We start from the raw sequence: 11,544 nt of genomic DNA, 5'->3' as shown, positions 1-11,544 counted from the left end.
CAGTAGGAAGTTCCGGACTAATACTACATCCAGATATATCGCTTCGTACAGGCTTGATTTCAACTTCATCATGTTGAGCCAGATATACATAACTGGATCGTGGGAATTCGATTTCTGTGAGAACAGGTACATTACAAACGAGGAGTTGTAATTCATAAGCAGAAAGCGAATAACTTCCACTACTCTCGATATTGACACGATAATGTCTCCACGACGAAGAATACACTCGCGATGTCCACATACTGTATCCATTATAAGTGTAATCAGCATTTTCAATGGTCAGCATGGTTGTGTATTGTCCTGATGAACTAGACGAACCTCCCATAGTAAATGTTTTGGGAGCTGCACTAACGGAAGTCGAAGCAAATACTCGGAATCCATTTACTACAGGAATCGAATTTCCGTTGTATGCATAATTGATTGTAACAGGGAAATTGTACGTATAATAGTAATCGCCCTTGTTCCAGTTAAACGCTTTTTCCTGTTCAGTGTCCAATGTAACATCATTTCCGACAATGAAACAATTATCGCCTGCTGAACTCGAATACACTGATAACCAAGCATCGAATACTCGCTCTGATTCCGATGAATCATTTGTCATATGAATCTCGACTGCCAAAATCGAACTCCCCTCCACTTCTTGACCTCCACGAATGACTCCGCGGAATGTGTAATTTGAGTGAGATCCTGTGGCTGCAGTATCTCCACTCACACTACCTTCAGCTATGTTATCTCGATAGATTTCTAAACCATTTATATAGGCGACTATACCATGGCGATAATTGAAACGGACCTCATAAGCAGCCATTCCCACAATTCCATTAAACGAATAACGATAATACTGAGTGGAGTGGGGTTGCGAAATCGGATCATTGATAGACAATGAAGTCCATTGAGAATCATCAAACTGGTTTGTCATCCAATTGGCTGGAACAGATCCCTGATAGAATTTCCACGAAGAGTTAGTCGCGATTGGATTATAAAGTGACAAGGGGAAAATCTCGTACTGATCTTCAGTCATATAGTTCTTGAAGACTATATTTCCATAAGGACCTTCAATCTGGAGCCATGATCCTGATGACCAGGAATCACCGTACTCATCATAGAACCATACTTCATATTGATTGTTTTGCGTAGAGTTCAGGCACCATTCCCAAGAGAAAAGAGAGTTATTCTCGAAGGTATCGCTTTCTTCATAGACAGTAGTTCCATGAATTTGAACTTGTTCCTCGTAAGCAAAAAGCTTAGAATTCTTGGTGAGTTTAATATATACCTTGTCTTCAGGACATGTGATGGCGTGTATACTTATGGTAAGCACTAAGGTTTACATAAGCAATAATATAATACCCATATAGAGCAGAACGGTAACTCTCATTTTTCAAAAATAATATGAGTTTGTATCATTTATGAAACTCCTGTCCTATTTTTGTGGTTCCTATTTTTGTTTAGTGATCAATAATTATTATGGTTGAAGTTTTCCCTTCTTTCTATCCATTGAAACAAGATGAACAGATTTGATTTCATTTGAATATGGCAACCATTAGCTAATGGCGGTATTGTCATTGTATAAGTAAAGAATTGGGCATGATTTCTATTTCTCTATCTGAGCTACATAGAATAATAGAGAATCGGGAATAGTATTTGGTCCAGGACCTAAATACTTTAAACGAGCTCAGTCCTCATCCCCTAGTATTATTCCACTTATTTTTTGAATATGCTTATATCTTTGACCTATAAAACTGATTAGCTTGGAGTAGTTGGGAAGGTGATGGATTTACTACATACAATCAATTCAATTTGTCACTTAATTGGTCATCATATAATGTGTAGATTAGTATCCACTCACTGTTTTTGTAGGAATTGAATGTACTGACATAGAATCCCTTGTTCCACGTGTGTTGTTCTGTAGTTTGTTTAGAAGCTATTCTTTATTATAATTCTTATATTTATTTTGAGAAATAGATGATGGGCATGATTCCTTTGTATTTGAATGAAATACCTCTTTTTTTTTGAATGATTACTGTGTATGTCCATACTATTTTGTATGGACAGAGTTATTATCTCTAAACACCTGGTTCTTCGCAATCTCACACTTTACGTATAGAATATGAGTAAGTATGAATTCTTTTTGAGAAATAAGCACGTTTATGTACTTCTCGACAATATTCTATCATTCTGTGTAAGAAATGTGTTGCAAGCGAATAGTAATAAGTATATCTACAATCTACTCCATTCTGGTATTGGCATATATACTATGATTCACATAAAGCACTTAGTAGCTTGTCTTTTCTTCCTTTTATGATTCCTTTCTTTTCTATTCGCGATTCTATCTATGAAATTACTTCTGAACGCTAATAATTGATTATACTACCTTGGTGTTACATAGAACAATGAGATTACAAATTAAGCTGTTGTGCATTCTTCTGTTTGACTTTGCACTAATTTATCGCATTTCTAGTACACTTTTCACACAAACTTTCTTATATGACAACAGTTAATACCATGCCCAATATTTGGAAGCCAATTTCAAATCGTTTGTTATTAACAAACTAGAAACAAATGGAACTTCGGTCCTGTTTCAATTATTACGGAGAAGAAGCTTCAGTTGGATGGAAGCTATTGTACCGATTCTGGATAACCTCTACAAAAGCCGGGTTTTCTACAATGACAATAGAATAAAAACGATTACCTGAGAACTCGCCACTAACCTCGGAAGCATCCATGAATGACTGATTTGTTTCCGCCTGATTGACAATTTTCAACGATGCCTTAGGTATACCTATACTAAAAATAGTTATAGTTAGAATATACCATATAAGAAGACATTTGTAGTCGTAACGAAGTTGTTAAGTCTGCATCTGAAAATGGTGAGTTTGGGCAGAGCTATTTGATTATTTACCATTTCAATGATAATTACAAACTAATTTCAAATTAACAGATGTGCTCGCAGTAACAGCTTGACCACGCAAAGCATTGGCAGAAAGATCAACAGTCTGTAACTGAGAAAGGCCTATTTTGTTATTATAAGACATCACAGCTTACTCTCGAAGACGACATCGGTCGCCATTCGGAATGCCTGGTTACCTAACTCCACATACTGCAGAGAAACCAAATCTACATCTAATAACAATAGATTCAAGAGTACATTGCAAACGGAAATTACTTGCACGATAGAAGTTGAAAGAAGGCTTTCCGAGCTGACCAATATACAGATTTACCAAAGAGGGCAGACTGTTCAGCGTGAAACCGCCACTGAAATCCGAAAAACTGTAATTACCAATGCTAATCTCAGTAAGTTTGGGGCAATTAGTAATAGAGAACACTCGCTTATTATATCTCTTTTTAGGAGTCGTAGACTTCTGATAATTGAAGCAGTTCTGTCCAATTTTCACACCTTCAAGTTGATTAAGACCTGTGAGCTCAAACTCATTCTGGGCCTGGAACTGATTGTCATCCTCAACATTCAGATAAATCAAATTGGTAAATTCACTGAAATCAATAGGTGTACCATCGAAATGAGGATTGAAGGATTCATCCAAACTACCAGGATGGCTGCAAGCGCCACTAGTAATTTTCAGTACTCTCACCTCCGCTTTTACATCAGTAGGAAGTTCACATGAAATCATCGTAGTTTCCTGAATGAAGCCCACAGAAGGATGATAATAATTGTTGTTGTTGTATGTATTCAAGTCAAGCTCTTCTTCGGGTGTGGAAGAAGAAGTGATCTTAAGTTTGTAGTTACTCAAATCACCCTCAACGACCAAGGTCAGGAGCTTGCTCTCAATACACTTCCAATTATAAGGTGTTAACGAGTCAAGAATAATATCAGTCTCCGATTCATCCACAGAATAGAAGAAAGTGACTCGTGCATCGCTGGAAATTTCGGTATTGTCTCCACTGGATACCAAAGAAGCACTCACTAATACGGTTCCCTCCTCACAACTGTATGGCGTAGGGCCCACAGTAGGAGCAGCAGTAGTGGGGGCAGCCGTAGTGGGAGCCTCAGTAGGTTCTTCGGTAGGCAAAACAGTAGGAGCTTCAGTAGTGGGAACCTCGGTAGTGGGAACCTCAGTAGTGGGAGCCTCAGTGGGAGGAAGAGTAGTGGGAGGCAAAGTCGTGGGAGCCTCAGTGGGAGGAAGAGTAGTAGGAGCTTCAGTAGTAGGAGCTTCAGTAGTGGGAACCTCAGTAGTGGGAACCTCGGTAGTGGGAACCTCAGTAGTGGGAGCCTCAGTGGGAGGAAGAGTAGTGGGAGCCTCAGTGGGAGGAAGAGTAGTGGGAGCCTCAGTAGGAGCCTCAGTGGGAGGAAGAGTAGTAGGGGCTTCAGTAGTAGGAGCTTCAGTAGTCGGAACCTCAGTAGTAGGAACCTCGGTAGTCGGAACCTCAGTGGGAGGAAGAGTAGTAGGAGTTTGAGTGGTGGGAGCCTCAGTAGGAGCCTCAGTAGTGGGAGCTTCAGTAGTGGGAGCTTCAGTAGTAGGCGGCTCAGTAGTAGGAATAGAGGGTGCTACAGTAGGTTTTTCCTGCCCTGGATTTGCATTATCGATCTTGTTTGCAAGATCTTCAGCACTGCCTTTGCTGTTCTCATCCTCATATTCAACATTAGTTACTCCAGACAAAGAACCATTTCCCACCTCAAATGTGGTATTCGTACCACCAACAACTACCGTATCAAAGTTCTTTCCAGAATCCTCTTCGAACACAACAGTCGCATCTCCTGGCAACTTGATAACAAGTGATCCACCAGCAAGACGTCTACCGCTAACAAGTCGTCTTGAATCATATATTCCAGAGAACGCTCCTTGTTTAACGACAACACTCTCTATATTAGACACACAACCATCCTCTAAATCAATAAAAAGAGTATTGGCATTCGGGAATGAATATTTTCCGAAGGTAATAACTTTCACCTCACGCCAGTTTTCATTCAGGTTATCACAAGTTAAGTAAAATGATTCACATTCAGGGCATAAGTGCTCAGCATACTCCACATAAAGAGTTCCTTCAGGAATATCATAAAGAAATTTTGCATCATCAATAGTATAGGTTCCAGCCAAAGTAGGAGCTTCAGTAGTAGGAACCTCAGTAGTAGGAGCCTCAGTAGGAACCTCAGTAGTAGGAACCTCAGTAGGAGCTTGAGTGGTAGGAACCTCAGTAGGAACCTCAGTAGGAACCTCAGTAGTGGGAGCCTCAGTAGTAGGAACCTCAGTAGGAGCCTCAGTAGTAGGAACCTCAGTGGGAGCCTCAGTAGTAGGCGGTTCAGTAGTAGGAATAGAGGGTTCCACAGTAGGTTTTCCCTGATCATTATTAGCATTATCGATCTTGTTTGCAAGATCTTCAGCACTGCCTTTGCTGTTCTCATCCGCATATTCAACATTAGTTACTCCAGACAGGGCGCCATCTTCCACTGTCCAATCGATGTCCTTACCACCAACAACTACCGTATCAAAGTTCTTTCCAGAATCCTTTTCAAACACAACAGTCGCATTTCCTGGCAACTTGATAACAAGTGATCCACCAGCAAGACGTCTACCACTAACAAGCCGTCTACCACCGTTTTCCAACTCCGAGAAAGAACCAGTTTTAAAAATAATAGAAATCGAGTCCAGCCTTGATACATCGATAGCAGCCTCTTTGACATTAGGGAATGAATTAATGCCAAAAGTGATTTCTCTCAAGTTTTTGAAATCCTCGTAATTTGAATCATCAACAACCAACTCGAACTCGAGTAAACCTTGACCATAACCCTCAGGGAAGACTAACGTGACAATGTTACTGTTCATCTGATCCCTCCAATTTTCATTCTCTACAACGAGTACTGTATTTTCAGGATTTGTCACAGTTTCAGAGAGCTTCAAAGCAAAAGCATAACCAGCAATACCAGCATAATTAGCCAACGCAGTATCACCAGTCATAGGAAGTGTGAAATACACGCTCTGGCAGGGCACAACATTGGCAACCACGTCCCAGTACGCCTTTCCGTCTTCTTCTTCTTTCTCTTTATTATAGCCACGTACGACAGCAAACAAAGTAGGCTGATCATCAGCTCCCTTGTAAGGAATATCCTTTCCAGTATCAAGAACATAACGGAATGTATCAAGATTGATAGCCAAAAGAGCAACAACAGGATTTCTCTCATCAATAAGTTTCATCAGTCCACCTCTGTTGGGAGCTTCAGAGGAGATAGAAGAGAACTTGTATACCTTAGAGTAATACTTATTATTACAAATATAGTCTTCCTCAATCTTATCCTTCCCGTAAAGGTATTTAGCTACCTCACCAACTTCCACCAATCCCTTTTCAGACAAGAAAGAGTAAATATCATTAAAACGAACATCATTCAAATTGATTCCAGAAGAGGCAGGAAGACAATGGAGAAGATGAACCACAGACAGTTGTACTTTCTCAGATTCAGCAACAACATCTTTGTTAATAGCAGCTTCAGCAGCTGTGATAATGGCAGTAGCCCATGAAGTGGAGTTGGCGTAGGTACTTTGAGAAAACTTGCTGAGATATGAAGACTCCGCATTGCCAATAGGACAATATTCACGAGGACTGATAAGGTCTGCGTCGTTTACAGGATACTTTTCAGAATCCTCAGCAATTGCTTCAAATGGGGTTACGTCATGATTGTATCGAATGGCCAGCGAAGACAACCTCGAAATACCATCCTCGTCAAAATCAGAATAGAGAGAGAGATCCATCTTGTACCGACGATAGGCCTGCTTTGCAACAAGAAGTTTGCAGGCATCTATCCAGTTTCTCATATATCTACGTTTAAAATAAACTACATTGCATACGCCTCATATTCGTCAGTAGTAGGTTTCCATTCACCTACAGAGTTGCCGTCTGTATCGAAACCAAATCCCTTTTTCGATACAATTTCATCTCCAGTAAGGAAGGTTTTATAACCTTGTTCATCGCATTGATATCCGCTTATCGCAAGCTGAGACAACAAGATAATCTGAACAAAAAACAGAACAGAATTCATCTAGTAAGATTTTATGGTCATAATACATTTTCTATTAGAAAGAAGAATGCTTGAAACTCCCATTAATTATTCCTTATATAATTCATGTGGGTTTTTTTCTGTTTACTGAACAATGTTTTTGAGTGCAAATGACTACTTGCTATTTTGTACAGGAATTAAATCAGATATTATTTAGGCACTTATTTTTAAAATGAATGAATGACCCTAGATTGATTGTACTAAAGATTGACTGCTTATTTAGAAACTACCTTTTTAGATTCTTCATTTCTTGAGTGAATTAAATTAGCGTGTATTACAGCAAACAAGGTTTTTTGTTAGACCACATAGGAGTTCACCTAATACTTGAATTATTGGTATTCGCCGAAGGTATTTCCAAAGCTCTTGATCAAATGGTGTGCTCAAAAATGAATCATAGTGTATTGCTGGATGTGAATACATATTTGTGTTTCCAGCAAGTATTAAGTGTTTAGTAGTTAACTTATTATAGCACTTTTATTCAGGTACATAGAATACAGAATTGAGCACAATTATAGTACACGATTATAATGAATGTATACAGTGATGTTATTTTAAATATTCGAATGTGATGCAAGGCAAAGAATCGTAAAGACGTGAGGATTGTTCATTTTCAGTTAGCATCGTAGAACATTATGAATTGAAGTGAATAATCGATTAGCGGTGGCAGAGTTCCACGAAAGATCGAGTTAATAGCCAATGAAAATCTTGACGTTTGCCAAAATAGGAAATGGGAAGTTTTTAAAGACTCTATCATTTTGTATATGTTTGACTGAGATAGAATAAACATAGAACAAGTTACTGATCATCAGTGTGATACGTGTGGTATGCACTTAGTTTTTCATCATCTTCATAAATACTTTTGTTTCATGAGCTTTGGATGAACTGAAAGAAATGCCTATTCTTCAGCGTTTCTGTTATTTCGTTATACTTACCACTTCGTTTTTTTTCACCTTCCATCTCCAACACCACTACCGTTACTACTAGAACTTCTACTACCAGAATTACTACTACTACCAGAATTACTACTACTACTACCAGAACTACTACTACTACTACTACTACTACTTTCTACCTAAGCAAATACTACAAAACAAGTCCTTGTCTACTCCCATCTTTCCTCATTCCAGCTTTTTCTCTTCTCTACTCGTACACTTCCTCTCTTGCTCTATCATTAAACTCTTTCTCGCCCTCGGTATGTATATGTTTGCCACTATTCCCAGTATTTTCCTCAATAACCGCGGTATCAAAGAAAAAAACCTCTTTATTGATACGATTCTATTTAAACAAACATGGAGCGTACATCCTTAGTTCCTATTTTAATTTTAGAATCCTTAAACATTCAAAAATATCTTCAGATGACAATTCAAGAGTTGTGTTCCTGCCTGAAGCAGGAGGATCCTCTTGAGATAAAAAGTGTATTAGAAGTGATATTATACAAGTTGTTTCCCGAAATTCTTTCGGATGGAGAAAAGAGTAATGTAGCAATACTTCAAAAGTGTACTGTAGCTAACCTATGTGTTTCTTCATCAAATGGCACTTCCTGTGTATTATCTAAATCAAAGTTGGAATCAGACCTATGGCGAAACAACCAATCAAATCGTGCTGCGCGCCTTTGCCATATTCGCGTGTATTATCTACGAATTTAAAAACAAAGAAAATCGTGGTCACTGTCAGTCGGAGATGGACTTTATTCAGTCATCGAATCATACGATAAGGGGTGAGTTGTTTGAATCTTTATTGCAGTCCTATAACATGGATCCTGAATCTACGAATGCAGAAGCTCATGCAAAATCGTCGGTTATGCATTCTCTAAGCTTTAATCTCTCTCCCTATGTCAAAATGCTTCCGAAATTCGACGCGATTCCTGTGATAATATCGTGTCTTCGGCAAGATGACATTCGGATTGTAAAATTGTCAACGGAGACGCTCATTCTACTATGCCAATGGAATGGTAGTTTTGTGAAAACGATCACGGATTACATGTTTTCCTCTGCTATTTTCACGCTGCTCGATCGTCTTCGATACAATATTCTCCACAATCTCTCGATCAACCATTTCCAAAAGAAGAAGAACTCTCTTCTTCGGAGGCTACGCTCGCCGAATAGTTATGACGATGAGCTGGTGGAGGAGAGACATAGCGTTTTTACGATGGATATGCAGGACACGTTCCTAGCAAGCTTAGGGATTTGCAACGATCCGTATGATGGATCACTTCAAGCGATCTTCTATTGTTCGGAAGAGAATGGCCAGGAACTTCTCTTGCATTCGGTGCTGTTACTCATTCTGTACATGGAGGGGAGTAAAAAGGCGCCTGGAAGCTCGATTGCTACGAGCAGTTTACTCGCAGAATTGCATGCATCGGAATGTGAATCGGTTCTGATGGGTGGATTTTGGATGGAGGGGTTACTGAATAGATTTACTCTTTTATTTCATCCAGAATAAGAACGAGGATCTGGTGGACTTGCTTCTTTCTGTCTTGCTTCTGTTTTTCAAGTCCTATCAGTTCTATTCTCTATTTACTTCCTTCTCTTCCTCGGAACAGTCTCTCTTTCTTCAGTGCATGGCCATGTCGCGTTCTTCGATTTATGAACAAGCCCTAACCTTAATCCTAACGAGCATTATTCGAACACAAGACCGAGAATGGTTTTATGTTGACGATTTTACCGACTCTATTTTACATCATTACAAGTCAGTGTCCAGTTACACCAAAATTCTCATAAGTATCTTCCCATAAAGAGTGTCACTTATTTGTAGACCTTGCACTCCGACAGTTCCTTGCAATGAATTCTGTAGGATATGGACTCGTCAATTACTCTTGCTATATGGATGACATTTGCTCTATCTTCGAGTTGGATCTGCCCTGGACCAAACCTTACCTAGCCTTTATTCTATTTTCGCGCCTTTGCAAAGGTTTTCAGCCGCGTTTGTCCTTCTGGAAAGAGGACTTGGAAGATGCGGAGGAGAATGGGATGGTTCTCTTTGTGCGTGAGTGCTTGCAGGGCACCTCCCGAATTAAATCGCGTGTCAAGCAGCTCATCACGCCTCTTGAAGGAAGGGACTGCTGTGAGGCGGACTTGCTGTTGGACGCCTTCATGAAGAAGCATCGGTTCAGTCCGGCGAACCCTCTCTCATACTATCAATCTACCGGGTTTACAGGAGTGCGATATGTGATCAAAGGGGAGGTACAGCGCGCTTTTCTGTGTAGAAGCGTGTCTTCGGTGTCGATTACGTCGGAGGATGAAAACGAATGGAATAAAGAGTGTTGTTCTAGTGTGGATCCGAGTGATCCTTCCGGTATTTTTGCCGAGCTGCATGGAAAGGGAAAAGGAAAGGGCATCGGAATCGGAATCGGAATCGGAAAGGGCATTGGTATTGGAATCGGAAAGGGCATTGGTATTGGAAAGGGGATGGGAAAGGGGGGAGAGAAAGGAAAAGTGTTTCCTTGGGAAAAGATCGAAATGAAGTCCCGCTATTATGTAGTGAGCGATCGATATCTTTACGAGTATTGCTTTGATGCGTTCCATCATTTCATATAGATATTTCGATTCAAAGCATGCGATTCTTCACAAACTCATCGATCTCACGAACCTTGACGTGAAGCTTTACAAGCATGATGATGAATTGTATATTTTGCTCTCTTACGTCCTGTTTGCGTTCTCGAGTCATTTCTAGTTGTCTACACCCTTGCTTCTGCTGAAGCCAGAATCGACCCAGACCACTGTGGACAATTATATCATGGATCATGAGCATCTTTCGTCGCAGGCCTATCTCTGGTTCTTCATTCTTCGTTCCATCTCGCGTCTCTCCTTCCTGCCTCCCTTGGAAGTGGAGCCCAATTTCCTTCCTCTTGTTCCGAATACTGTATGGAGACATCGCTACTCCATCTTGAACGGTTTTGTATCCGATAAACAGTATGCTGCGGAAGAATTCTTTGGAAAGAGTGAAGGAGTGGACCTGGTTCATCATGGGATGATTCAGGCGGTTCGGCTCAAAGAAGTCTGTGAGAAAAGAGTGGGAACGGCATGAATGCGTCAGGTGTAGAGAGTCCGAATGCTGGGGTCGTTGCTGCAAGACTATGAATGGTCTGTGATGTTCTATTCGCGCCCGATTCTTACGATTCTGAATAAGTGACCACGAGAAGTCGTCATCATCTATAGTGATTGCGATGAAGCCAGTCGCGCGGTTCTCACCAGCCATGGAATCACCTACCGGACCGAAACTCGTAAGAAGACGATCGGCGTGCGGCTCTTGCAGGAGTATATCCAGTCGTTAATGGCTCGATTCTTGATGCAGGACCTCAAGGAACACACGGACTCCATTCTCGTACTGCAAAAATCGATTCGGTCTGCTGTTTTAAGAAAAGAGAGCAAAGAAGGCGTTAGCAAGTGCAGCAAGGAAAAGACATCGCAGCCGCTGGTGTTGAGTGTACTATCGCCAAGAGAAAAGGATTACAAGGTGGAAGATGATGTGCTCTATATTACGCAAATGCTCGTGAATCGCTGTCTCGAGGCCGAGTTCAGCGTGTCGCCTTCTATCGTCAA

General features: G+C 40.5%; 1 protein-coding gene; it reads right to left on the bottom strand.

Annotated features, from left to right (window-relative positions):
- Positions 1 to 2,555: 2,555 nt before the first annotated feature.
- GSBLH_T00005143001 (uncharacterized protein) lies at positions 2,556 to 5,777 on the bottom strand (the record flags this gene model as incomplete). XM_013044147.1 has 6 exons in its annotated part: positions 2,556 to 2,659; positions 2,690 to 2,779; positions 2,812 to 2,883; positions 2,918 to 3,010; positions 3,043 to 3,114; positions 3,146 to 5,777. 6 exons carry the CDS (start codon positions 5,775 to 5,777, stop codon positions 2,586 to 2,588), a joined length of 3,033 nt encoding a protein of 1,010 aa, XP_012899601.1. The 3' UTR covers positions 2,556 to 2,585.
- Between the last annotated feature and the right edge of the window lie 5,767 nt (positions 5,778 to 11,544).

Source organism: Blastocystis hominis, assembly GCF_000151665.1.
Source record: "Blastocystis hominis, Singapore isolate B (sub-type 7) whole genome shotgun sequence assembly, scaffold_9".
NCBI lineage: Eukaryota > Bigyra > Opalinata > Blastocystidae > Blastocystis > Blastocystis hominis.
Note: the sequence above shows the minus strand (reverse complement) of the source record. Positions and strands in the feature narration are given on the sequence as shown.